Source organism: Desarmillaria tabescens (genome assembly GCF_030435595.1).
Source record: "Desarmillaria tabescens strain CCBAS 213 chromosome Unknown EV420scaffold_15, whole genome shotgun sequence".
Classification (NCBI taxonomy): domain Eukaryota; kingdom Fungi; phylum Basidiomycota; class Agaricomycetes; order Agaricales; family Physalacriaceae; genus Desarmillaria; species Desarmillaria tabescens.
This window is the reverse complement of record NW_026848314.1, coordinates 896199-923589: the sequence shown is the minus strand read 5'-3', so window position 1 is coordinate 923589 and position 27391 is coordinate 896199. Positions and strand designations below refer to the sequence as shown.

General features: G+C 48.4%; 8 protein-coding genes across 8 annotated transcripts; 2 read left to right on the top strand and 6 right to left on the bottom strand.

Annotated features, from left to right (window-relative positions):
• The first annotated feature begins 2712 nt into the window (after positions 1–2712).
• Positions 2713–4087, top strand: EV420DRAFT_319471 (uncharacterized protein). Its single transcript, XM_060481697.1, has 3 exons — positions 2713–3538; positions 3598–3833; positions 3891–4087. Exons 1-3 carry the CDS (start codon positions 2927–2929, stop codon positions 4069–4071), a joined length of 1029 nt encoding a protein of 342 aa, XP_060331624.1. The 5' UTR covers positions 2713–2926; the 3' UTR covers positions 4072–4087.
• A 1263-nt stretch (positions 4088–5350) lies between these two features.
• Positions 5351–7341, bottom strand: EV420DRAFT_1539988 (kinase-like domain-containing protein). Its single transcript, XM_060473062.1, is given in 7 exon segments — positions 5351–5925; positions 5981–6345; positions 6398–6514; positions 6534–6611; positions 6660–6794; positions 6817–6890; positions 6946–7341. 7 exon segments carry the CDS (start codon positions 7328–7330, stop codon positions 5814–5816), a joined length of 1266 nt encoding a protein of 421 aa, XP_060331623.1. The 5' UTR covers positions 7331–7341; the 3' UTR covers positions 5351–5813.
• A 567-nt stretch (positions 7342–7908) lies between these two features.
• On the bottom strand, positions 7909–9565 carry EV420DRAFT_319399 (mitochondrial carrier domain-containing protein). The gene is made up of 6 exons (XM_060481696.1): positions 9398–9565; positions 9202–9309; positions 9075–9143; positions 8821–9019; positions 8384–8761; positions 7909–8331 (listed from the first exon to the last, which is right to left on the bottom strand). The coding sequence occupies exons 2-6, from the start codon at positions 9280–9282 to the stop codon at positions 8099–8101; spliced, it is 960 nt and encodes a 319-aa protein (XP_060331622.1). The 5' UTR covers positions 9283–9309; positions 9398–9565; the 3' UTR covers positions 7909–8098.
• An 867-nt stretch (positions 9566–10432) lies between these two features.
• On the bottom strand, positions 10433–11921 carry EV420DRAFT_319305 (uncharacterized protein). Its single transcript, XM_060481695.1, has 3 exons — positions 11666–11921; positions 10804–11609; positions 10433–10749 (listed from the first exon to the last, which is right to left on the bottom strand). Exons 1-2 carry the CDS (start codon positions 11760–11762, stop codon positions 10819–10821), a joined length of 888 nt encoding a protein of 295 aa, XP_060331621.1. The 5' UTR covers positions 11763–11921; the 3' UTR covers positions 10433–10749; positions 10804–10818.
• A 1449-nt stretch (positions 11922–13370) lies between these two features.
• EV420DRAFT_1539969 (uncharacterized protein) lies at positions 13371–14822 on the top strand. Its single transcript, XM_060473061.1, has 7 exons — positions 13371–13493; positions 13545–13612; positions 13666–13706; positions 13768–13885; positions 13923–14042; positions 14124–14187; positions 14284–14822. The coding sequence occupies exons 1-7, from the start codon at positions 13400–13402 to the stop codon at positions 14520–14522; spliced, it is 744 nt and encodes a 247-aa protein (XP_060331620.1). The 5' UTR covers positions 13371–13399; the 3' UTR covers positions 14523–14822.
• Positions 14823–20834, bottom strand: EV420DRAFT_1539965 (SNF2 family N-terminal domain-containing protein). The gene is made up of 14 exons (XM_060473060.1): positions 20344–20834; positions 20235–20291; positions 20143–20178; positions 19300–20091; positions 18684–19247; positions 17373–18631; positions 17238–17310; positions 17139–17186; positions 16774–17092; positions 16645–16721; positions 16027–16610; positions 15480–16004; positions 15358–15417; positions 14823–15291 (listed from the first exon to the last, which is right to left on the bottom strand). Exons 1-14 carry the CDS (start codon positions 20482–20484, stop codon positions 14838–14840), a joined length of 4989 nt encoding a protein of 1662 aa, XP_060331619.1. The 5' UTR covers positions 20485–20834; the 3' UTR covers positions 14823–14837.
• Positions 20835–21922: 1088 nt separating this feature from the next.
• EV420DRAFT_1642373 (uncharacterized protein) lies at positions 21923–23526 on the bottom strand (the record flags this gene model as incomplete). Its single annotated transcript, XM_060477358.1, has 3 exons — positions 21923–22018; positions 22073–22372; positions 22447–23526. The coding sequence occupies 3 exons, from the start codon at positions 23524–23526 to the stop codon at positions 21923–21925; spliced, it is 1476 nt and encodes a 491-aa protein (XP_060331618.1).
• Positions 23527–24229: 703 nt separating this feature from the next.
• EV420DRAFT_1642372 (uncharacterized protein) lies at positions 24230–24852 on the bottom strand (the record flags this gene model as incomplete). Its single annotated transcript, XM_060477357.1, has 3 exons — positions 24230–24445; positions 24497–24660; positions 24717–24852. 3 exons carry the CDS (start codon positions 24850–24852, stop codon positions 24230–24232), a joined length of 516 nt encoding a protein of 171 aa, XP_060331617.1.
• Positions 24853–27391: the final 2539 nt, after the last annotated feature.

Below are 27391 nucleotides of genomic sequence, written 5' to 3'. Positions count from 1 at the left end.
AGTCTATAATTATGCCTCACTAAACAAAACAAATTGGCGCTTCTGGTCTTCGGAAAGTGCACACCCAGTAGTACGTTAATACGAATTCCTGGAGCGCTAGATAGACTCTAAGAGCCTGAGAGGAGCGCCTACGAATCGATCTAGCGCTAAGTTTCCAACACGCTTCGACCATGAGAACGGGTCTAGTGTATATGTTTATAGAATAAAGACATCACGTATTGTAAAATACACATGCCAATGTTTCCCCTTGCTCAGCCTTGACGCGCAGTTCTGATGTCTCCGAAATAACGACACTTAATCATATATTTATACAATGGGAACAAAGCTCTCTTTGGGTAGATCATCGCGGCAGTCGCGCCCTTGATGGAGGATCATCCCACACTACTGTAGTATTGACGCGGTTCGGATCCGGATTGAGATCACACCTCTGCTAGGGCGATTCTTGATAGCAGTAAGTGTCAGCTTTGTCGATGAAACCGTAGCCAATGCCAATCAGCGTGTGAAGGCAATATTTTTCTGGTACACGTTAATGTGCCGTTTTACTCGATCTATCATACGGCTGCACACCATGTGTCGGTCCCGCGCCCATCGTACCAAACTATATGATTATTTAAATATTCAATTGCAGGGTTAGATATTGTCATTCTAGATGCCAGTTTCCAAAGTGATGGTCTAATCATATGTCGAGATAGAGCAGCTCCAAAGGAGAAATATCCAGTAGTGTGTAATATCCGAGCGTCGATTGCCGAGATATAGCTCAATTGAAGATTCAAAGCCTTGCGGCTCCTAATGTGTAGGTTCGTTGTGCATCTTTGATGTGAGGATTATGGTCTCTATGATGACTGTACCATAGTCGGAGCCTAGGCATTGCACAGCATGAGGAATTTTGAGGGTTTGAAGAAATATGCTCACTAAAATATTATCCCGGCGTAAACATGTATGCATTGTCTGTCTGAGAGAGAATATTGCGATGCAGAGCTGTCTACCATCGTTCTATGTGGCGCGGTAGTTGTATCGCAGCACTACGATCGAAGTCCCGTAGCATGGGCTCAATCTCCTATCATGAGTTGGAATATTGCCAGTACTGGGGTTCATCTGCTAGTGACTTGGGCTGTGAGTCGGTGGAGACGCTAGATAAAAAATGGGCGTCCTAAGTTTTCAGATCCAAAGACGGCGTCGTGGGCATACTGTAACATCATGTTTTGGGTCGCTTATGGCTGTTCATCTTGGCTCGAAAACCGACGCCAGGTGAAAGAGTTTCAGAATAAACAGCCCAACAGTGATTTAACCTGACCGAGTTCGAACTAGGTTATAGGCGATATTTGAAATGATTTATGCCAGATGGCACGAGGTAGTTTTGGAGTAGTTGAAGAGAAGACAAGGTATGAAGAAGTTGTAAGTCCTTGACACACGAAAGGATGAACGTTACTACAACTTGCCGCCTCAGGTGGTAGGAAACCTGTGTAATATCATCCCTCCGATCTTTCAGGAGATATCAAAGCGCAAAGGGTGTATAGTTCCTAAGGATTCTGAGGACAAGATGTAGGACTTCGAATCGGAGTTGAAAGGAGTCCGGCGAAGGTGGGGAGCAACAGAAAAGCAAAGCGTGTAATCCGATTAGCCGCCGGTTAAGCGCCGAAAGAAAATAGGATCCATGCATGAACATTTCTGATCATCGAAGAGTTACGATGACGCCGAAAGCTGAAGGTACGCAGTGACTGTCCCTGAGGAGCCTGAGGGGGTAAAGAATCCACGACTACAATATGTAATTGAATTGCTTTGCAGACTTGGAATATCAACCAAGTTCACGTTGACAGAATATTCTGTGAGATTCTGATAGTTTAAACGAAAAGAGATGGCATTCCATACCCAAGTATGTTGTTACGACCCCAATAGTAACTGCCATCGAACAAGTCGGAGCGCCTGCATCAATTGAGATTGGAGAGCTTGCAGGCAGCAAAGACAACACCAATGTTTCAAGACACCTGTATCTGATTATCCGAGGTCGTCGCCAGTACCAAATTGTGTGCCGCGAGTGCACAGCTGGCGTCTGCGGCATGCCGCAAGTCTGCCGTGGGCGCTAATTTAAATAAGTGCAGTAGCCTGAAGCGCCGGTGCATAACGTGAAGATCTCACCATATCTTCCACAATTATACGCGAGGGAAAAGACCGAAAAATTTTCTCTTCAAGCCAGGGCGGTAACGATTGCAGGGACAGAGGAAACAGAGACACTGACCGCTGGTCGACCACGAACAAAGCGTGAGAACAGAACACTAAATATGGTTATACGTTCGAATTTGCCATCCACAACTTGAACCTCCAAAACGTTTTGGCTGCTGTTAATCGTCCCGTGTTTCCCTCGGAGCTCTTCAAGCTCCAGGCCTCCGACTCACCAACCTACTCCTTTGAGGACATTTCCAATTTCTACAACCTTGAGGCAGGAACAGCTCTGTGTCTCCGTGACTCACCACTGCTAGCATCGCAATTTCATCAATGACTTGTGTGGGACAACGAATCCCTTGTAGATGCAGCCTAGTCTCTTTGTTTCGGCTATTTTGACTCGAAGCTGCGAACTGTGAATTATTCTGCTGCTCTGTGCTTGCCTTGATCACGATCACGTTTCAGTATGGGATTCACAGCCGCGGCTCGCTATGGTTTCCTGGATACAAATGTACCATTCATCCTGCAAGGGGAAGGTATGAGATAGTTTATAACCTCGATCTGATGATCCTGCGGCGGTAGCAATTTACGGGGATAGATTTGTCACAAATCTGGCTCACTTTCGTCTAGACGAATGTGACTCTGCAATTGAGCGGGGGATCAACAGCTACTGTTTACAGCATCTTCAATGGTATATAAAGATTGCTGCTTTTGCTAACATCTCAACAAACCACAAGGCCCACTCATCAATTCGTCTTATCTACCTATGCCCTCCATCGCCTCCAAAAGCTTCACTGAGGTTTATACCTCTGCGACCGATCTGCTTCACGACGTGTCGCATGATCTTGAGAGCAACCACACCAACTTCAACGTCCTATTCCCTCACGCGTTGAAGTGCCGAGCCGCCGAGCAGTCGGGCCAACCCCCCAAACCGGGACAGGTGTGGATCGTCCACTTCACCTCCGACCCCCAACCTCGCGCGCAATTCATCCTGTCATGCACGACCACGGAAATGGGGAAATATCCCATCTTCATCACCACCACCTGCCCTACAAATAGCCTCACTGCCGAATTCATTCGCCAACCGATGTCCCTCCTTGCCAAAGAGCTCTATAGAGTGGTCCCTGTCCCCAGGGTCTATTCTGTATTCGCTCCCGACGCGATCGCCCACCATTTCGCAAAACTGTGGACTCAACTCACAGGTGTCGGTCACATCAAGGAACCCTACTATGCAGCAAAGTTGTCTTTCTGCACCAAGGCGACGTTCCGCTATCGGCAAGCAACGATGGTGCCGGGAGTCACATTTGAGCTACGCCTGGCGGTCCCCAGTGACATCGAGGAGATCGCTAGGTTATGCTATGGTTTCGCTAGTGAATCAGTAAGCACGTTCGACATGGTCTCGCTATGCCCAGTGTTGCTCATCACATCTATCCGTAGGAACCTTTCGTTCTCGATGATGCCGGCGCCCTGAAGGAGGCCACTCACCTCGTCCGACAAAATCAAGTTTGGGTGCATCGCATCAGACAGCAAGGAGAAGACCGCAGTTCCATCGCATCCATCGTTGCCTTCACCCGTAACAGCGATGCGGTTGCAACAATAACAAAGGTGTATACCAACCCCGATTACCGCCGTCGCGGTTGTGCCGAGCGACTTGTTAGACGAGTTTGCAAACAGTGAGTCATCGTTTCACCCTCCTTGATTTCGTTGCGGGCTGACTGTGCTTTCAATAGTTTGTTCATGACCAAAGACAAGGTTGCCTTGTACGTTGCTCACAACAACCCTGCCGCGTCAAAGGTGTACCACCGCGTCGGCTTTGCCGGGCTTGGTGATGATGGTGTTACCGTCGAGGGTGTAGATGCCTGGACTGAAATCGGGTTTGACCGAGATGTGATTGACCTTGGACATTGGTAATTGATCTTGAGATTTGCGCCTTTGGAGTCCGTCATTCCCTGCTGGAAGCCAGTACGTTAAGGATTGTAGCATTAAGGACATTAATATACCCAAAACCTGCCAAATTTCCGATACAATACAACGTGCAGGCCATAGAAATTGCATTAGCTCTCCAACTATTTATTCGATGACATTTCAATTGACGAAAAATTCCCAGAAGCAAAGTTAAAGATATCTCGATCTCGGTCCGGATCCCCCGAGAAGGCTTGGCTTTGACATGTCACAGTGTGACGCTAATCTCCTTAACTTTAACCAGTGCCATTGCGCCCAACATGCTTCCCATCTTGGATATTATCCATCGCGGCGTAGTATACTCATTAGTTGGACTGAACAATATATGCCGGGGTTGGGATAGTGAGCACCCATAACAACACAATGAGAGCTGGTAGAGGTGCGCTTTCCGTTTTACTTTGTTACCATCTAAACACTGATGGTCCTGTTTCAGAGGTCAGTCTTACCTTCTAAGTAAGAGCTCCCCCCTGAAGTGTCCTGTCCCGACAGGCCTTAGCTCGACATGAGGAAGAAATGCGAAAACAGGTTAGTGACCACAGCAGCCGCGCCGCAAAATTATTATCATTCTTTGCTGGTGGACTTATTTCTGTGTGAACAGCAGGCAGAGGCGCAGCCTACGGGTGAACCGATGAAAACATATGAGCTGTTCCTGGTGCGTTTCAGCCGTAGTCATTTAACCTTTTCCTTACGCCTCTACTAGGACGTTGTACGCTCCACTTGCCTCTACACCTATCAGGCTATGTATGCCCAACATAACGATACATGGAACGGCTAAGACCCGGTGCATGCTGTCTTCCAAAAGCACTGTTAATAGTCATAGATTAGGATGTCGAGCGAAATGAATTCATATCGACTGTCGGTCAAATGATGAGGAACAATTTTTTTCAGATCTCAGATTATGGAACCTGTGGTGGTGGTTGTCTGTCAAAGAGACTCTCAAAATCTTATTGATTGTCGTGGTGATTGTGGCAAAATTGAATTGGCTGATAAGGGATACCAGCGCCAGCAGCTCTTAGCGAGTGTTGTGGTGTCGCCTTGTTTCAAGATTGTACGGCTGTCATCGACTGTCATTTCTCAGAAGATGTATGGATTCAGAATGGACACAAGGGGATTTGCTTGACAGCATCCTAGAACACTTCTTAGTCTAAGTGGCTTAAGAATTTGTTACATGAACTGTATCGACCTTAATGAGGGTTGCAGATAGCAGGCCCCGGAGGCCTTCAACTGGACCCTAGGTTCTACCCAGCAGCATAAGTTGACCGTGAGCTCGGCCTTGGGTTCGGTTGAGAGTATCAGTGGATAATTAAGTACGTGATTGTATTATCTACGCCCAACGTTCCCCGTTGGACCGTGCCGTATAATATCTACCTACCTACCTACCGCACACTATGATTGAAAAATTACAGAGCGAATGTATTCTATTCCCTTGCTAGGGATTGCTTGCCAATGCAACTACGACTACTATGTGTACAAACCTACAACAACGACATACACAGCGATACAACAAATATGCGAGGGGACGGATGATATGCCAAATATACATAAAATGCGAGGGAGTTCGACGAGAATAAATATTGTAATAGACAACAAGTTCCACCAGGTATAATTGACTGAATAGACAGACATGCCAGCAATCAACGCTGAACTTTTTTTTTTTGAGGAAGGGGAGCCTTCACGTCACCTGAGACCAACTATTGGGCACCAGGGTTTCTATATTCAAATCCAGGGAAAGCATATCCAAAAGGGTCAAGAGAGGCTTGTCCATAGGTCAACGACGCGTTGTCTTCAGGGTAGCGTTCAAAACTAGGGGAAGCTAAGTCAACGGCCGAAACGGGCACAGGAAAAATGCATAACATACGCGCTAGCATCACCTTCACCAGTCATCTGGGGCATATAAGGTGGGGTGATCTGTCTATTTGCCATTCTATCCCATTCGACTTCAACAAACCAGCTGTGCGTGAAGATGTCCCGGGCACCGTTGAGGAGGTTGCCATATCGCTTGGTCGGCTCAACATCCATCAGGTGAATGATGATGTCCTTGGCGAGCTCACTGAAGCCAGCTGGCCATTGAATATGGAGGGGACCGCGACCAATCCTCTCGTATAGATAAATGGTGTTGTTGTCGGGTTGATGATACGGAGGGAGCCCGTAAAGCATCTCAAAGATGAGGACACCAAGAGCATACCAGTCGACACCCTTGCCGTAACGACCATGGAGCAAAACCTTTGAGATAATCAGCGATTTCTCACGTTACGGTGAACCGAAGACGACTTACCTCGGGAGCGATGTAGTCTGGAGTGCCGCATAACGTATAGGTGTATCTACACGATTTGGCGAACCCGAAGTCGGTGATTTTGATATGACCGTCGTGGTTTAGAAGGATGTTCTCGGGCTTGAGGTCAGCGATAGACGATGCCGTGCGTATGAAGGTAGTTCAAGGCAAGTGCGACTTCAGCCGCATAGAATTTGGCGACAGGTTCAGGAAATCGCTGTATACTAGTGAGTAACATCAGAAACTATCCTGGAAGGTGACGTACATTAGATCGCCGTAACAGCGAGAAGAGCTCGCCGCCGGGAACAAAGTCCATGACCATGTAGAGATTGGAAGAGTCCTGGAAGGCGCCCCAGATATTGACGATGAAGGGATGTTGGACCAATTCGAGGATACCATGCTCGTTATTCGTATGTTCGAACTTGCTTCATTTTGACTATCCGTTCCTTGTTCAGGACCTTGATGGCGTAGAAGTGAAGATTATGTCTGCTTCGCACTGATGATCACATTAACGAACAATAGTGATAACATGATAAAATCAAGGAACGTACCGAGGTGCACTCGTCCAAAGCTCCCTGTCCCCAGAGTTCTTTGTATTATAAAATCTTCTAACCGGTAGGAACCCTTCTGACGCGGTCCCTCGTAGGACAGTGGGTACCATTCTCGCTCGGGGTAATAAATGCTGTCTCTATGTTCCAGCTTACTTTGCTCGCTCATCGATGTCCGTGTCGTCGCCTGTGAAGGTCGTCTATCGAACTGCGAGAACACCGATGACGATGCCAGGGAGGAGGAGGGCGACGACGGCACCTGCATTGGGGGCGTATCCTTGTGGAAGTGCGACCCAATCTTGTCCGTCATCCGCTTGAGCATGGGCGGGATGGTTGAAGGTGGTGGAGGAAAGGAGGAAGGGATATCGAAATACAAGGGGACGTTCATGTCATTGTTCGAAAGACAAACTCCAACAAATATCCGAGATTGGATCGTTGTTAATGTCGGTCCGAATGCCGGCCTCGTGTCGAACTTCAAACCCTTGTCAACATTCACCGCCATGAGTCTACCTTGTTCTCAAAAGGGCTTCGTGGTATCGCGTAAAATATGTACAACATTGCACTCGTAACTCTAACTGTACGACAGCCAGCTCAAACGGCAAAGCAAGAACGTTAGGATGGGCTGTTGAAAGGCCATCTAAAGACCAAGGTTGGTGATGGGACGTTCTATTACTGCAGCATGCTTCTAACCAACGATAATTGACAGGGCCGGCGTGCAGGGATCATATCTGTTCCGTGGGAGCAATTCCATGTACCAGAAACTTTGCCCGCAGTTCCTTTGGCCTTGCAGGTATTGTCCCTTGAAGTCTACTTTGCTACGTGAAATTAGAGACTACCATCTCCGTTGCTGCAGGCAACTGGGCGGTCGAGGCATTCTTCCCGACTTACCATCTTGATAGGTGTTCTTGACACATGTGCGCTCCGTGATAGGCGCTCATGTGCTTTTGTACTATTTCCTATGGTTCGTAACACGTATATAATTCCTAAAAAAAAACTCGTGTCGTGTTTACTTCTTATCGACAGGTCCTCGTAATAAAACATTCCGATGAGACCTCTAAGTAGGACTTGAGGAACGGCAGTTCATGCGTAAGTGTTCATCCGATTATTCTGTTCATTTCCCCACAACGTCCTCCAGACAGGTATACTCACCAACAATCTACTCTGTGTACTTGTGCTCTTCGTATTGTTTGGGTTGGACACGCTCAATGAGTTTGCTGACCCTCTCATACACGGCAAACACTATAGCCTGACCGGGAGCAACACGCAAAATACGCGGCGTAATACCCTTATAAAACGATCTCACACCCTCAGTTTTCCACATATCCTCTGCGATGATAGTGATGCGGCGGAATGCCGACTGCCCGGGGATTGCGGTGCTTTTCTGCAGACCTGTCAACCAAAGTCAATCAGAGATATGGCATCAGAAGAAGACGAGACACACGAGTTTTAATAGTGTCTATCGGTGCATTCGACATTGGCCCAGCAGCGCCAGAAATAAGACCGATAAACATGTGTTGCCAGGATGGCAAGTCGGGGAGATCAGGTTGGTACCTGTGGAATGCCTTCTTCAGTTCCTGGTATACCGTAAAGTTCGCTCCCTGATTCGTCGCCTGCCTCAGCGCAGTGAGCGACACGCCACGGTAGAGTGTCGACACTCCTTCCTCCTTCACAATCTTATACACGGCATGTGCAGCGTTCCGATACCGCGGTGCCTCTAGCGGATCAGCCAAGGAGTGTTGTTGTGCCTGCAGCCGAATCTTCACCACTTCCATAGGTGTTACAACGGCAACGGCTTCTGTCGTTCCTGCACCAAGACCAGCTGCCGAGCGGATTAACCTTCAACCGGCGGCTAATGGAGAACTTGGATAATTAACGCACCGATGAAAATATTCCCAAGACTAGTCTTCCCCGTCTCCTTGTCCGCCAACCAGCCTTTGTAGGCTTCGAAACTAGCGAAACGAATGGCCATCTTGGGGACGATGCCGGAGAGGACGGCTCCAAGACCCTTGTATAGAGCCAGAGGTGTTTCTCTCCGTACGATGTGTGCACCAGTGGCGAAGAAGCCCCTTGGTTTTGTCTATCCAGTACCATTCAGATGTCCGTCAAGCTGGAGACAGCGGTCAGAAACTCACCCCTGGTGCTCGTCCCGACTTGGACAACTGCATTCGCACCTTGATGGTATCCAAGGGTTGGCATGTCAGCTGAAGACGCATCCTTCGAATCAGCACAAGCAACGACAATGAACCACCTCGTACGCACCGCTTCACAGGCTCCAGCTATCCCTCCTGCAGTAATATGAGTCGCAAAGCCTACGGGTTTCTTGTTACCGGATCGTGACATGGTGGAATGCGGTCAAAGTCGTCGTGGCTGGAGGGTGTGGGGGGGAAGGACAAGCAAATGGAACATCCTCGTCAGAAAGCAAGCCGATGTTAAATAGGAGCGATTCCACTCTTACCCAGTTAACATGTGACGGACCGAGACCCTAAAAACGGGCCCCTTTCGACAAGATTTCTTTCTGTCAAATTGGTCCCGCTGGGCGGGGTAGGACGCTAGTCGACCCTCGATACTCGAAGATACATTTTGACGCTTTTTTGAGAGCCACTTCCGGCTCAGTAAGCGTCGAGAGGTGTAGATTCTGGGGTACTTGGACGGGCTGCTGAGGGCGATTGCGACATCGTCGCAGTGATAGATGGAAGGGGTATATCATTTTCACGGTGCGGGGTCCGGGGAAAACCCCATTCCGGCTCATCCCGCTGCCGCGCAGCCGACAAATTGCCGACCACCGACATATCCCCTGCGCTCTCTGTCGCTCTTAGAGGATGGGCGTCGACTGTGAGCAGCTCTTTCCTTATGCTTCATGGATTTATCCTCTTCCTATTTCTTTCCCGAGGCACGCTTGTGAAACCCGAACGGTCATTGTCGCAGAGCCTGCTGAAATATGTTCCACTCGGCATGAGCGGAGAGGCCTGACGTTTCTTGGACAACTCCCTTCCAATTGGTCTTTCTGCTCATCTTTGACCCTTGGCTGGATAGGTGCAGCCGCCAGGATCCGCCAAGTTATTATCTATTCAGGCTTAGTTCTTGATGACTCGAGCTTTCCTGACCTTACAAATATGCTCCGCTCCGTTTCGTTTCGTGACTCAGACTTTTATTCCTAGGCGCCAATCAGCGTATAGCACCATGGGGTGAGCAGGCTTACCTGACGAAATATATTTTCGCTTCTACAATCTTAGCATTCTTGACGTAGGTCCACGTCTATTCATCGATCGTTACTAAATGAACGCTAAGCTTTTCATCGAGCGCAAATCATGACGTTGTTCCCTCCTATCACGAATCTCTATATCTCCTTGGGCCACGAGACGGTCGTACGCGTTTGCGTTTCAAAGGCTGGCTAGATCTCTTCCATCTAAAACGTGGCGCTTAGATTCATGCATAGCCGCTGAGATTTAATGCATATGGTGACTTTACACTCCGATTCTCCATCCGGGTTCGAGTCACGGATACCAGCTCCGAGTCGGATTCCTAATCTTCATGGTGGGCGTCGGTGTTAGTATTTGATCTCTGATCCAATCAGTCGCGTATTGCCCGCCAGGTATATATGTCACAACTGTTGTATTCATGAGATAAGGCTAAGCTACTAGTTAAAATTAAGTGATACGTATTAGTGCTGCATACGATAGTTATAATAAGGACGGTATTATAAAGAGTGCGGCATTGCTTTGTTAAATTAATTGAAGGATGGGACTGAGCATATGGCGCTCGGGTAGTTTACTAATAAAATAAGATAAATAGACCGCGCATTGATATCTACAGAAACAAATCAGTTCAGGTCCCATACCAAGACGCCACAGGGGAACGTACCATGAGATTAAATAATCAGTTATGTTTGAGGTACACATCCTCATCCAGGAATTGGGAAAGGTCATCGGCGTGGCTCTCAACATAGGCCTCCTCATCCAAAAATTCGGTGACGAGGTCCGAGCTGTCGCGTTCATGCTCAGCGTGGTGGCTTGCCGAGGCAACGTACGCATCCTCGTCCAAGAACTGAGTAATAAGATTGCTCTTATGACCGTGCTTGGCGTGATGGTGGCTCTCGGTATACACCTCCTCGTTCGTAAACTGAGTTACGTCGTGTGCGTGATTGTGGTCATGAGGTTGGGCGGCATACACCTCCTCGTTCGTAAACTCAGTTATGTCGTGTGCGTGATGGTGGTCATGAGGTTGGGCGATATACGCCTCTTCATCCAAAAATTGAGTGAGGCGGTGGGGCTGCTCCTGGACGTAAACCTCCTCGTCCGTAAACTGAGTTATGGCGTGTGCAGTATTGGGGTCATGAGGCTGCGCGATATACACCTCTTCATCCAAAAATTGAGTGAGGCGGTGGGGCTGCTCCTGAACATAAACTTCCTCGTCCGTAAATTGAGTTATGGCGTGTACGTGATTGTGGTCATGAGGTTGGGCGGCATACACCTCCTCGTCCGTAAACTCAGTTATGTCGTGTGCATGATGGTGGTCATGAAGTTGGGCGGCATACGCCTCTTCATCCAAGAATTGTGTGAGGCGATGGGGTCGCTCCTGAACGTAAACATCCTCATCCAAGAACTGTGAAATGTCCTTGCTCCCTTGGTCATCGTGGTGATGGTGGTGATGTACGACTTCGATGATCTCTGTCGACGTGATAAATGTTAGAACGGTCCAAACGATGGTGAAAGAAGGATCTCACCTATGGGAGCAGCGAGGGCCATCGAAGGAGCGGTTTGGAAGCCACTAAGGATGGGAAGAGCAACGACGGCAAGAGAAAGGATCTGCGAAGTGCGCATTATAATAAAAGAGAAGGTAATATGAAGAATAAAAAGTAGAAGTAGTGGTAGATCGTCAAGATGTGAATTGTGAGGAGTGAAAGCAATTTACAGCGTCCATTAAATACCTCTAGACTCCCGAATCTCCAAGTCGAAACGATTGAACCGATGTTCCCCATAGCCCCAACGCAAAATCTGTGCAGATCACGTTTCAACCCTACCGTTGATCACCATTTGGCTCGTTGCCACCCCTTCGGAACGCCCAGTACTGCATAGGGAACTTAAAATACCTCGCGCGCGTTTGGAAGGATCAACGAATGGATCAGGAAATAAGGGCGCCCTAGGGCACCGACGTAGGGCACCTCGGAAGGGACCGTGGAAATCTCGCGTGCCTGACCAACAGATAGATTCCCGCGCTCCAATTCGATGGGAATGAAGATATCTGAATAATCACCGAAGTCTGGATCTTCATCGAATGTGTCCCAAGTGATGTTGCGTATTCATGAAACACCGCGAAAGGGCAGAAAAGGGTTTTAGATGGAATTTCATCATGGGATGACACTAAAGCTTTCATATGCACAGGGCAAATCCGATGGCTTTCCGCAAGTGGGGGATTTGCTCGACCAGATCCAGATTTTTACAGTGCTTTCGGTGCTTTCTATAGCGTTGGAGGTGGCGCGACTGTTGAGGTAGGTTTCAAGTCCATTCTCCGGATAAAAACTCCGAAAACCGTCACTTCCGCGGACGCCGGTCCGACGATCCGCATGAATGACTCGAGGATGACTCGATGCTAACACCGTTGCCCCTGCGTTCGTAACAGTCAAGTCTGAGCGACCAACAGTGGCTGGGTATCAATAACTCGATTGAGCCGATTCTATCTTTGCTTTGAAAAAGGGGCACAAACCAGCCTGAACTCAGCTGATTTTATAAACTTTTCGGAAGGTGTAAGGTGCGGAGTGAAGTGCATCATGTCAGATAGCACTGTATGTTTTCCATGATCTAGGTTGACTCCTATTCAATCAGGTTTCTGTAGATCATTGGGTTGCTTGTGGCCAGGTGCTTCTGCCAATTTAACAATGTAGCACAATGTATCTTTTTCTTGGCTCCAATGGTTCAGATTGTCTCTACAGTTGACCTTTATACATAGTAGCCACTGAAGAAGTTCCGGGGTTGACGAGCGGAGACTGTTGAGTTGCTTTGACATGGTGGTTGAAGCTAAAGAGGCGGTTGTTTCATTTTTAGTGAATTGACAATTCCTTGTGACAAGACATGAGTTGAACATATGTCAATCGGTGAATAAGCGGATGTTTCACTTACTGCATAATCATAGACTGTGAAGAGATAGAAGGAGAGGGAAAGAAAGAGAAAGATGGCCAGGTGGTGCGACATTCTTTGACCAGGAAGGTTCCGGTATTTTGGTTCCCTTATATGCCACGAAGCAAGGTCATGAGACGCTCCATGAGGCCTCAGGGTCGCCGTTATCGATGAAGAATCCATCGATAGGGAAAACCCTTGAAAAACTTGAAAGAAATTTTGGTGCAAATTTGAAAAGACAGATTGACAGAAAGGGGCTTTCTCAGGGGGATTGTCTTATAAATGAACTTAGGATGTACCAGAACGCGTCTCGCCCCTGACCCGCAAACTTTACCTGCCTTTTCATGTCTGCTCCACCATCCACAGGGATACTCAGTGCCAATCCTGCCGCTCAAAGGAAAAAGAAACTTCCAACTGCCGGGGTCAACATATTGAAAGGTGAAGCAGCAAACTGTCAAAAGAGTTGATTTGGTACTCATTAGGACACAGACTTCTTTAACCATGTTTCCCATGACCCGAGCCATGCACAGCAACAGGCCTTACTTGAACAGATACATGTATGTTCTGCATCAAAAATTAAAATTTCCGGAGTTGTTGACTTGTGAATCAGCCCATTGATCCAACCTTTGAGCCTAAACACCTGGCATCTTGGTTCACCCGCATGCGGAGAACGAAGGAGCACAAACAAACCGCAGGCAAGTTGCTCAAAGAGTTTTCCGACCTCGTTCTCACGCGACCTCGTTTCATCCGCAGGCAGGACACAGTTGAACCCAGAACAGATCAAGCACCTTACGACGCTCTACAATGCCGACAAAAATCCCACCTTGCAGGTTTTAGAGACCTGGGCGAGCCTCTTGAAGGTGAAAGTTAGCCGTGGTGACAGAGTGGATTACCGAGAGAAACAAGCCTCCGAGTCCGGCACCTACCGTTTCACCTGAGCCTCCCTTCTCCAATCCCCCCTTTTGCATACCGGCGTTCGACCTCAGTGTCGACTCCCGTTGAGCGTTCCCTCGCCTGTCATCGCACATGCTGGATTCGCCTCCTTCAAACCCGAACCACCGCAGTCAGCCCCCCGTTCGACCTACCCTTTCGCCTATATTACCTCCTGCATTACCCCGTTCCACAAGCTCTGGTAAGGCTCTCAATTAAGGTATGTTTGTACGCAAAGAACCCCCGATACGAGGCTGATTGTGACGTTTGCGACAGATACCGAAACGTGTACCGGAAGAAGACACGTATAAAATGGGCTGGTTGACCACGTTTTCCCAGTTCGACGCAGAGACAACAGAACCGACTGGTCCGATGACAAGAGAAAGGCTCAACGAGCTCTTTACGCCTCATCAAAGGAACATAAAGTCGTTTCTGGGCAAGGTCAAGACGGGTGAAATGAGACACCAAGGATACACTCCGGGTATTTATGTTTACTCCTTTGTTCTTCTTTCCGGACTGAACCATGCGCTTGTCTAGCAATGGCGAGACCTTGATCCGAGACTCGCACCCCCTGGCCCAACTGTATGCGCTTTGCTATCGTATCGCTATCGTATTATGCTTTCTATTCTTCTTTCATCCTCGTCCTTTTATTGTAAAGTCTCGGGCTAGCATGTGAGCATAAAAAAGCATGCGCACATGCTAGTCTGAGAGTTAGTCAAGCAGTTTCTTATACCCAAAGCATTGTAACACCACCAGCAATGACCCGCGAAAACGTTAATAGCATTCAGATGATTGTAGATATGTGGAGATGTACATTGTAGAAAGCAATAACGATAAGATGCACTCCATGGCTCACACGCGCCAGTCCCTGAAGTAGTCATAGTCTTGCTTGACAAAAGCAAGCATGTAGTCGGCAATCGTACCGCCCTCCTCTTCGTCCTCTTCCTCTTCCTGCACTTCCTCAGGCTGCTGCTCAACATCAACCTGCTCGCTCTCCCTGTTATCGACGTCTCGTGTCGTCTCTCCTTCACCGAAATCGGCTTCGTCCGCCCCTACTATGGCAACTTCCTCTCGCGTAGCAACAGCCGCAGCATGCGCATCCTCCTGATCATCGAACTCCTCCAGAGCATTCGTCAAAGCCTTCTCATCGTTGAAAATAGTCCGCCAATCGAACCCTCCCTTTTGGATCACAAGATCGTCAAGAGATCGCTTTTGGTTGGCTTTCCGCAGCATCGCCTCCTCGACAGTGTACTGGGAAACAAAGCGATAGATATGAACGTCGCGAATCTGACCAATTCGATGGGCTCTATGATATATAGTTAGTAGACCGTAGACTAACTACAAAGCGGTACAAACCTGTCTTCGCATTGACGATCCATTTGAGGATTGAAAATCACTATCGTAGAAGACTACGGTATCCGCGCCGGTGAGACTAAAACGATGATGTGAGCGCACGACTACTGGTTATCAATATCACTCACTTGATGCCCACACCACCGGATCGAGGACGAGGCAATGAAGCAAAAGATTCGTGAATCAGCATTGAAGCGCTCCGTGATATACTGCCGATCCTCTATCTTCGTGGCCCCATCCAAGCGCAGATAGAGGTACCCGTGAAAGTTGAGAAAAATCTCAAGAATATCCAAGATGCGGGTCATCTGAGTGAATATGAGCACACGGTGGCCACCAGCCTTCTTCTCTCGGAGCAGAAGATTCAGCTGTTGGAGCTTGCCGCAATCATATTGAAGGAGCGACGGATCAGGGAAGGCGATCTGGAGTTTGACACTGGATTTATGCAGCACCGCGTCAAAATCCCGTGGGATCTGATTAATCGGCAATGACGGGAACGCTATACAGGGAATATCAAGGGCAACCACTGCGGGTGTTGCGAAGGCGAAACGATCAATAGTACTGGCCATTTCATCTGAGCGCTCGGCGTAGGTCTTGACCATCTTATGCGTCGTGATCATAGTATCGAGATAGGCCGTTTGGTCAACATAGGGACAGCGGGAGGATGGGCTTGTTGATACTTCCTACGTACGCAATCATCTCGCAGCTGGTGATAGGGTACATTTGGATCCGATGACGATTCACATATGCCACATGGATCCAATGTGCGATCTTGTCAGCCCGACTCTTCCAAGTCGCGTATGCACGGAAGCCGTCAATGGTGCGCATGTCCTTGGGAGGCGGTTCCCCCGGCAGTTCAAAGATAAATGGCAGGTGCGATGTGGCGTCCAGACGCCGCGTCCCCATAGCACCAAATTCAGAAGTGTTCTGCCGGTCAATGAATCTGAGACCCAGGAAATCAAGGTTGAGCGACTCTTCTTCCTCAGTTAGCAAGCGCCGGCGGATGAGAAGTTCTTTGATTTCGAAATCAGCGATGGCTGAACGCGTCATTGCGAAAGAGGTTACGATGGGGCGGACTTCAAAAAGGTCCGGGTGATTGCAGACTTTACGGAGCTGCATGAGGATGTTGGCAATTTTTTGGTAAACACCAGACTGGAGGGCATCCTGGGTGTGAGCTCTTGACATGAACTCGTCGTACAGGTATCGTTGGCGTTTCGACAGTGGACATAACATCAGATGCTCGAACTTGCTGGGAAGCTCCTTCTCCACATCCCGCTTCAGTCCTGCGTAGAAGGTACGGGCGCAGCACCGTGTGCAACTTGGACACCCGCTGCATCGTTTCGTCGTCGTGAGCATTCCCCATCTCTATCGCCTTTTCCAAAGGGTCTAGACAGCATATATCGTTATAACAACTCAATGGACATCAAAATGCACTCACTAGAAAACCAATCACCGAACTCCTTCAAGTTAGCAAAGTTGGATCCTGACATCAAGAACTGCAACAGCGCCCAGAGCTCGGTCAAATTGTTCTGGAGGGGGGTACCGGTTAGGAGAAGACGACGAAATGACCGAAACATCAACAAAATGTTCCATCTCTGCGACTTAAAATTCTTGATCATATGTGCCTCGTCAAGGATCATATAGTACCAAGCTCTCCGTTTGAATATGTGAGCGTCTCGACTCGCTAGGGTGTATGACGTTATGCAAACATTGAAATGATACTTGTCGTTCCATCCTTGACGAAGCTCCTTGCGACGCTTAGTCGTACCATGATAGCTGAGGACCCGGAAACCAGGAAGAAACTTTCTTGAACTCCATCTCCCAATTGAGAAGAACACTGGTAGGAACGATCTGGGGCATCATATCAGCAATTTACAATGGTACCAATGGATCTTCCCTTACGATGAGATGAGGACCCCATATTCCACGGTCGCAAGCTAGATGTGCCAACAGCGATATCGTCTGGATGGTTTTCCTGGAAGACGGGATTAATTACATTCTTGTTCGGTTGCATCACGTAAAATAAAAAGAACGAACCCGAGGCCCATCTCATCTGCAAGGATCCCATTGAGGTTGTTGCGATGGAGAGTCGTTAACCATTCCAGCCCTGTTTGTTGATACGGACGTAGTACGCCACGAAGTAGCAAGGGAGGCTTAATCGGCGCATCGGCATCCCACTCGACCGGAGCGACCGCAAAAGGCTTCAGATACTCAGGAACGATGGGCAACTTTGGCAACTCTTGTTCTGCTTCCTCCGGTTCATCCGGCCGTACAGCAGCAGAATCATCATGATCTGGATTTATGGGCAGTTTTGGCAACTCTTGTTCTTGTTCTTCCGGTGCATCCGATCGTGTAACTTCATCGCCTATAGCATGTGGTTCCATGCCGTTAACGCCCGCGTCCGCGTCCGTTCTACGAGGACGCGTTTCATTGTTGATGACCTTAGCGAACGGATGTACCCGATTGACCTCCGTGTTCTGCTCTAACGTGGTCTGTGCTGAGACTTCATCAACCGCGCCTTCTGCTTGAGTTTCGCAAGACAGTAGATCTATCTCCGAGGTGACGATTTGGGTTCCTGCCGATTGCATATTTTTTGGGGAAGTTGGATTTCGAGTCATGACGGACCCATCGCATTGCCGAGGAGACGCTACAACGGACACCGACGAGGGAACGGTTTCAGCGTAGTCTGAGGGTGCAACAGAGTTATCCAAGGGCGATGCATCCCTGACCTGCACATTCGGTAATGACGAAAGCGAAGGAGACTCAAGAGGATACAACGGTGATGTTGGCGTCGGAGGGGGGCTAGATTCTGGTAGTATGAGCAAGTCTTCAAGCGCGAGCATCATAGACTCGTCGTGAACGACGTCATCAGGGGCAATTGAGCCTCTCGAAGGCAAGACTGGAGTAGACGCCGTCGGGGTTGCCTCTATGTTCTGGGAAATCGGGGTGTCTTGACGATCACCGAGAAGGGCAATCGTGTCGCCGTCCACATCATCATCTCCTTCCTCGTCACCATCTGACTGCTCTTGTTCAGGTTCTGGTTCTTCTTCACCACTATCATCATCATCAACATCATCGTCTCCTTCCTCACCATCACCCTCACTGTCGTCAGAATCACCACCCTCAGAGCCCCATAATCCAAATCCATCGCTCGATGTACTGCGCGAACGACGTACGAGACTGCTTTGCTGCGTCTCCAGCAGCAGCCCAGACTGATCGAGGATAGCATCAAGATGTTCATGACCTCGTTTTAATTCTTCCGCCTCGCGTTCCACCTGTTCTTGACGACGGATATGCTATAGAACCACGGTTGGCAATAGAGTTGGAAAGAAGGTCGGACACACATACCAGCACGATTTTACCCCACGCAGACGTCACCTCCTTGATGGTCTGCTTCGCCAAAATCTTTAATCGCTTTTCCTCCTGTGCACGCTTCTTGTCCTGTTTAGCGTGCTGTCCTTCCCAGTACACTTTGACCTTGGAGGCAATCTGAGAAGCGATCTGCGCTCCTATAGGCCGCTTGACCTCTGCTTGACCTAGCGCTACGATCTGTTCAATGCAATAGTCCCACACATCCTTAGTCGTTCGCTCGGGACCTTGAGGAGTCTCGAGGACTTGAGCTATATCTCCCTCTTCCTCGGATCGATAGAACCATCGACCTTCCTCCTTCAGCTTGGACGCTCGCTCCAGAATATCGGCGTCGCGACGTATTGATTCTTGCAGAATACGAGTAGAGACATCTTTATGGTCCATGGTTGTATACGAGGACAAAAAGGCAGAAATCGAAGATCCATGTTTTGGAGGTGGTGGGAGCTGATTGGGATTAGTGTATGACGGCGGGGGACGGCGGACAATGAGTTTGATGCGTTTGATATTGGAATAAGGCGAAGGCGGTGGTGGTGGCGCCGTCACCTACAATAAAATAGCTTAGCTAGACGTAATTACAAGGTTAAATGGAATATACCCGATGTGCTGCAGCACGAGCAGGCAATGCTCGGCCACCTCTTGTAGAAATCGTAGCCGGGGACTTGCCAGCCAAGCTCTCTGCATCTGATTCCTCTCTGGGCCGTTTCCTAGTTGAAATCCCATTAGATGAAGTGTGGTGTTGCTTTCCGATTGCAGGAACGATCTCTGAGTCTGAATGTCCTATATGCTGTCTTCGTGGCGTTGAAGGAGGTCCCATAACGCTGTGATGATCTCCGACGCTAGGGACAGGTTCAGGTGTAAACAGGCCAGTTGTTGTGGGAGCATTCGTGTCAACAGCACCGACAGATGTGGTGTCTTGCGACCGTAGACGCCTCCCGGCCGTAGACACTGATCCTCCACTTGGTTTACTGCCCACATGCTGTCTCCTTGATTCACTCGTATAACGCCGTCCCACAATAGACGTTTCTTCAGGAACTTCAGATGGCCCAAACTTTGCTTTCTTCCGGCCTTTGCCAATTGGGGCGGATATAGAGTCCATCTCAACGTCCACCACTGAATGATGATCCTTTGGTAGTGCCTTTCTCCCAACAGGAACAGATGCAGAGTCCATAGACATAGACGCCCTTTCCTTTCCCTTCCCTTTCACTGGAGATGGCCTTGCAGTCGACAGAATATCCCATATCGTGCTACTGTTCGCTTTTCCTTTACCCTTCTTGACGGATTCCGGAGACACGTGTGTAGGAGCTGTGACAATTTGCCGTCGTTCGCTCCGAGTTCGTCGACCCGAGGACGGACCCGCAGTGTTGAGAAGGTCGTACTGAGCCTTGTACTGGAACATACTGTTAGTATCCAAGGGTTACCGAGACACAGAACTACGCACGTCGTTGATAACGCCTGTCTGCTCTGCCTTTGCTTCCTAAACACGAAGTGTCAATATTGCCGAGACGCGCATGGTACACGCAAATGGCTCGCCTTGGGGTCATATCCAAGCATCAGAGTAAATCTTTCCATATGAAATGCTTCCCGGACCTATTCAGGGTTAGAATAGACGCTATGACTCTCAGTAGCAAGGTAAACGCACCAGAGTATCGTGTCTGTCGTAGATTCTCTCCAGCTGCTTCTGTCTCTCCTCAATCAGAGCCTCGCGTCTTGCCTCGACTACATTCTGCATGTCATCCTGCATGACCTCATTTCGCCCCCTCTTTCTTGAAGTGGGTGCCATTCCGGTATCCTATATTGTTTTGCCTTTTCCACGCGCAATTCCTGAACGATTGTGGCGGGCTCAAAGACAGCGAGCCATATAAAATCATAAAGATATTCGAGCCCTAAGATGACATGAACGAGGATCCCGCTCGACAGGCGAGGCCACAAGGCAACGATGAATGCACTGCTGAGAAACAGGCACAAAGCTCGATATTGCTGGATTCTGGACGGTTCAAGGAGATTTTCGCACGAAACTGGAGGGTTTGGAATGGTTTTTATGTTTGTCAACGCAAGGAAGAGCCTTCGTGGATGGGCGCTGGTGCTGGGAGAGAAACAGGAACTGTCGGGCATTTTTTGGGATTGTTTGCGAGAAACAAACACCGCTTCGCGCCGAGTCGCGACGCGCACTCAATATTACCACATTTCCTAGCAAAAACATATAACAATATTCTACTCTGCAGGACGCTAGATACTACATATATGCAATCGAGCAGAATGATTCTGCGATATATCTGTACTGCATGTAGAGCTGAAACACAGTTACAACCGCATACGCCTGGTTGGTATTTTCGTTATATTCCTTAAAGAATTTTTGTGTGTGATCTGCGCACACCTAGGAAGATCCGAGGCAATGTAGTTCGCCTGTGGGACCGATGCAATCTTCGTGTGCTGAACTCGTATCGTAGTAGTTTCAGTCGTGTCACGTACTGGCAAGCGGTCCCTGATATGGTCAAGACCATCACTGACAATGAGAGTAATCTATGCCATGCAACGGAGCAATGGAGTGGGGCATCGTCTTCCAGAACCAGTCCTAGGTATTTAGGCTCACCTCCTATCGATGTTCAAAGCATAATTTTGACACGCTAGCCCATCATTCGTTAACATTGGCAGAATACAAGGTAGGAGATGTCGGCAATCCTGCCATACCGAAATTGATAAATGAACACAAAAATGACCAGGGCATCCTGAGATAATGGAAAATAGGCACGCCACGATCCAAAGAATTTTATCTGTCAACTCGAGGAATGGTTATTAACAGTGCTGTTTCGAAAAGCCAGTTGTATGCTATATGCATAAAAGGAAGAAAGAGGTGGTCTAGAATTTCAGGCGACACGGTCGTCGATGGGAAAAAGGTAGGGCCGGACCGGGATCGGAGAGCATGGACCAGGGTCGAGGCATGCTGTTTGCTTTTGGTTTGCTCCGTTACAAATGTATGTTGCGTGTAAGTATAAGAACACCCACGCCAGTCAGCCGGATACATAAAGACATTGACTCATGGAAAACTCACGGCTATGATTCTACATTCGCGGGGTATGTATATGAACACCGATGACATGAGGTTTAGCTCAATTTAAGGGTCGGGTCACAAGTCTAGTATTCATGTAAATTCTCGTCACTTGCCAGGGCTGGTTTGAGTGGCCATAACACACTATAGCACGAGGGGATTCACTGTTCAGTCATACTTGCGTCTGTTCATCTTGGCTCAGACGCCAGTTCACAAGGCCGCGCGCATGACTCCGTGCCAAAGGTTTCCAGGCGCTACAGTCAGACAGCTACATCACATATTATAATTAGACACAACCAATTGCACCGTTATTAACACTCACCGGCTCTGAGCCGCCAGAGAAGTACGCATCGAGCACACCGATCGCCAGCCGTATATTTCTCCTCTCTAGTTCTATCTCATTCTCCGTCAACGGTAGAATCTCCACATCTAACTTGCATTGGGATGAAAAGAACCGATCAGATTCAACCAGGTCCTGAAGTCGTTCACGACAAATGGGCCACGCGGGATCCCATGGTCGAAGCTGAACAAGTCCCATGATATCCATTTTGACCCTCTCTGTATCGACGCTTTCCCAGTCGTTGACGGCCAAGATCATGCAAGCGACAACAAGGTTTTCAGGCTGATGGAGGTAATCGAGGTGTTGCGCAAAAATTGTCGGCGTACTCCTCGCCATATTCTATGCAGTCCGCTTACATATCCCCCAGCAACTTTGACCAAACACGGATAGAATGCAATACGACTGAATACCTCGAAGCAGCGCATGTCCAGGAGTACGTCATATGCCGCCATGACATCCTCCCGGAGCCCGTATCCTATGATGTCGCAAACGAGATTGAACGAGCTAATGAGGCCATATTGGTCTATGGGTTTGACAATGAGGATAGAGACAAGCTCTTTCAGTACCGGTTCGGACAAGGCTGCTTCTGGAAGGCGTTCTACGGGGACAGTATTAGTGTTCGAGATGCCGAGCACATACGCATATATGCATAGGAAGTCCGCACACGCCCAGTCGAGTGAGAGAGCCCATTTTCCATTCTCAAACACTGCAAGGATAGTGTCGAATACTGCGGTGGTCTCCTTGGCAGAAAGAGCTGACGAAACTACATGTGTTTTCAAGGAATGGACGATAAGGCGGAATGCCTCTCGAACATCTTCGGTTTCAGTCGTAGAGAGTCGAGAAAGCGTAAATTCCGTGAGAGACAGAATGACTCTCAAGCGTATAGAGATGGACGGGTGATCCTGGTGTCGATTATATGTAGAAAACAATTGCAAAAGCTGGTCGACTACCTCCGGCTGAAATCTCAGGACAGCAGTTCCAAAATCTACTGCAGGTGACGACAAGGGTAATGTCGATGGCACATTATAAGCGAGAGCCCGATAGACTGATGAACATAGGATAACAGGAAATAAATCCTGGGATGTCGCGTCGATGGGACCAAATGTGTCTTCGTTTATCACATTTTGTACGAGATTGAACCATATGATGACAGGAAATTGGGCGCCATTAATAAGAGCATGCCGGAAAAATGTCCAAGTAGTGACAGACCCTTGCGGTCGGGAAGAGTTCTGGGAAAAACACGGATGGGAATACACAGCGGCCGCCAGTTCGATCGTAAGAAAGGCGTGCTCAGGGTATGCACGATATCGCATCGACCAGTGGTCCTTGTGTGAGAGATGGGGAATGAACTGTTCAAAACGAAGCATCCTTTCCATCCTAAGCTCCAAGGCAGGATGAACAAATCCCTGTCCTTGGCTGGCTGGATTAGCGAGCATCAACGTGGGCTTCCCGGACGTCCCAGGCGTCCCCAAAGACTTCATCCACCTTGGCCTTCGATGTCATAGGAAGGCCGCCTATAGCCTGGATTACAATGCTCTGCACCGTGGGATTTGATGAGGCTGAAAAAAGCCAGTGCAGAGCTTCCACAGATAGATCATCTGAAATTTTTTTGACCGCCTCTGATTCCAGACACTTCAGCGTATTCACTTCCTTCGGCGCCGGCCCATCTCGCATCGCAGTAGGCGAGATGTTGTCAGATGTATTATTGAGAGAAAAACGGAAACGCGGGATGACTTGTCGAGCAAGGTAGGTGTAGGCGACGTAAGGTGATATCGGAAAGTGGAGTATGGTAGGGACATTGAGGTGAAATGATTGGGAGAACAGCCGTAATCGCATATGCAGTGTAAACGACTACGGAGATTGAACCGACAATCCAAGACAGAGAAACTCGTAGCGGGATCAGAAATACTACCAATCCGGCGAAAAAGATGGCAAGAGCGATGTGCATGAGCACCGGAAGCAAACCCACAATTACTAGGACATGCCACTTCTGGAACCCCATGTATCGAAATTGTCGAACATGGACTGCGCTCGCGGGGTGTCCCGGAGGGCAGAGCTACGTAGTAGTGGAGCCATTGCTTGACAAGCACAGCTATGAGAGCTGTCGTTAAACTCAGGACAAGGCTGGTGAACCACAGGCTATTCACCCAGATGCTGCCAGTGGAAGGCGCGAAGACTGAAGAAGGGTCGTACGAGGACGTGTTGACTTGTGTCAATGGCAGCACCACTAGCAAGGGCGCGTTGAATAGCCACCAGTTCAAAAAGAAAGGATGCTGACATCTGAGTGTAGTCCGCCGAAAGACTCTGGGATGCCTGAATGATAAATGTGGAAACGACAGCTGAGAAGAGTCCCGCCTTTACACTGGTCAGTATACCAGTCAATAATTCTGGGAAATATTGACGCACGAAAACCAACAAGACGTCGACATTGTCCCTGGAATCCTCCACCATTTTTACATCAAAATTCACATTCTCATCTGCGTATGTCCTCCATACCCTTGCGTTCGGTGCAGTTTCATGGTAAATTGGATCCTCGGGGTATTTGTCCTCGTAGTCGAATAGATCATTGCCTAAGACAGTCGCCTTCTTCAGAAAACTTATCACTGAGGTGCCTAAGCACTTATACCTTGTCTGAACTGTCGCTTTTTCATACGAAAGCAAAATTTTGCGTGAGAAGCATTCACGGGCAGTGGATGAATCTCTTCTTCATCAAATGAGTGTCTCTCGTCTTCCTCCGTACTACCAGGATTGCCTATGCCCATTCCACATTGTATGTTCTTTGAAGGAGTAAGCAGTGAACAGACGATAATGAAAATCGAAGGAAATGCATACGAAATCCGCGACAATGTCGACAATGGAAGATTGGCGGTGCTGACTGCGAGAGGAAGATGTGAAACGATCTCTCGCCGCTTAGTCAGCACCTTATGAGCGCTGTCCTCGCGTGCTCGGACTGCTCTCAACGTCTATGTGTTGAAGGTCCGGGACGGCAGGACCCCGAGTGCCAAGCAAATACTGTCCGGCACGATCGGGCCGGGTAAACCTTGCGTCGCTACCGTCGTAAAAACTACTAATCAGCTTCCAGTTTTACAGTTTGGACATTGAACGTTAACGTTGAGGATTTGTGTCGTCGTTTCGTCGTTTTGAGTCTTGGTTGCCAAGGGAGGAGTCGGCGCTCTGGAACCTCAGTCGTGAGATATTGTCAGTGGTATCTTTCTCACCCCCGTTGCTTGTATTGATATCAAAGATTTACGTACTGTTTGTGTACGATATCGACAGCGCTGTCTCGAGAAGGCATGCTAGATGCATAAAACGGAAGAAAGAGATCGTCTAGAATTCCAGACGAGAAAAGTGGTAGGGCCGGACCGGGAGGGCGACGGACCAGGGTCGAGGCTTGCCGTTTGCTCCGTTACAAACGAGTCTTGTGCGTAAGTATAAGAGCACCCACGCCAGTCAGCGGGATACATAAAGCCGTTGACTCATAGGAAACCCACAGCTATATATGATTCTACATTAGCGGGATATGAACACTGATGGCATGGGGTTTAGCTCAATTTAAAGATCCAGTCACAAGTTTAGTATTCATGTAAATTCTCGTCACTAGCCAAGGCTAGCTTAAGCAGTAATAATATACCATAGCACGAGGGGGTTCATTGTTCAGTGACTTCAGTCATATTTCTCCTTTCAATGCATCTGTTCATCTTGGCGCAGACTGCAGGTCACAAGGCCGCATGCATGACTGTGCCAAAGGTTTCCGGGCGCACGACCAGCCAGCTATATCACATATCACAATTAGACACAACCAGTTGCACCGTTATTAACACTCACCGACCCTGAACTCCCAGAGACGTGCGTGTCGGGCACATTGATCGACACCTATGGTATATTTCTCTCTAGTCCGATCTCATTCTCGATGTTCGACTTGTGTTGGGACGACAAGAACTGATCAGACTCGACCATGTCCTGCCACACGGTGATGTGCTCGGTAACGGGCAGCGCGCAAATGAAACAAGTGTCTAGATCGTCAATCTAGATACTAAATCACACACACACACACACAATCACCAATGTATATAAGTTCAAGGGTGAGTACAATAGAAGCACTCGCGATGTACTTAGATTTAGATAATCTAGTGGGGTTTTGCCTGAAAACAACTTCAATTCTTCTTTCGATGTGTTTTACACAAAGTACACTAGTCCACGATAGTGGGGTTTTATGAACTTGTTTTGTAAGGTATAGTCGAGCAAGTTATGCTCGTTTCGACGTCATCTAGAAGAACTTCTAGTGGACACTTCAAATAATCAAACAACCAAAGACTCCGAGGTCTACAAAGAGTGCAAAATCACTCTACAAAGAACGCTCAGGTTCTGACTTCAAGTACAAGACTTGCAAAGAGTACACAGACTCTGGAGTTCCTTGAACTCGACGATTGTTCAAACTTAAAGCGTTCTAGGGCTTATTTTACTTCAACTAGATGAGGTCTTTTGATTTAAAGTCGACTCAGCATGGCTAGATTGCTAATCTTGGAGAGAGAGAACATGAGGCCTTTGTCCGCGGAGCAGTTCAATTAACTAGCAAGGCGCAAACGCGGGGACGGCTCTACTTCCTACTTAACTCTTCTAGATTACTGTAGTCACCCTTATGGGTTGACTTTGGTAACTTAATTCACTTCAGTCGAGGATATGCAATAAAAACCAGTGATTGATTAGGTAGCTATACAGGCTACTAGCACAAACGCGGGGGGAATGCTTTCCTGCCGTTATGCGTCTAGTCGCTGCTAATTTATACGATTCGTGTTTTAGGTATAGGAGCCCGTATCTACAGTAATTATGGTATGAGCTTTGGAATTAATACAAATGGTGAGTCACTATCCTACAAGTATCGCACCATTCCGTAGTTTCTATTCAGTTCGACACGACTGCGCCAGGTTATTCTGTCACCGAGGAGTGCCCTACTAGTCCGTGGGTGCTCCTTCTTCCATCTGCAAGGCCTGCCGCGTGCCATATGTATTGAATACTGTGGTATGCGCAGGATCTCGAGGATGTAACCACCGATTGCGATCGACTGCAGGTCCAAGATTGTATTCTGTTGATCACTGCGTGATCAAGGTCGGTCATCTCGGTACCCAACGTGGCTATTCATTCTTCCAAGGTTATTCCTTTCCTAGCCTGAGTTGATCTCGAAAGCTGATCTGTTTCTCGACTTAGCAATTTTTCCTGACAGGTTCTTTCTACTTGTCGAGGCGACGAGGCATCTAGTTCGTTCCATTCTTCAACTTCTTGGTTTTTATACTCCATACAGAC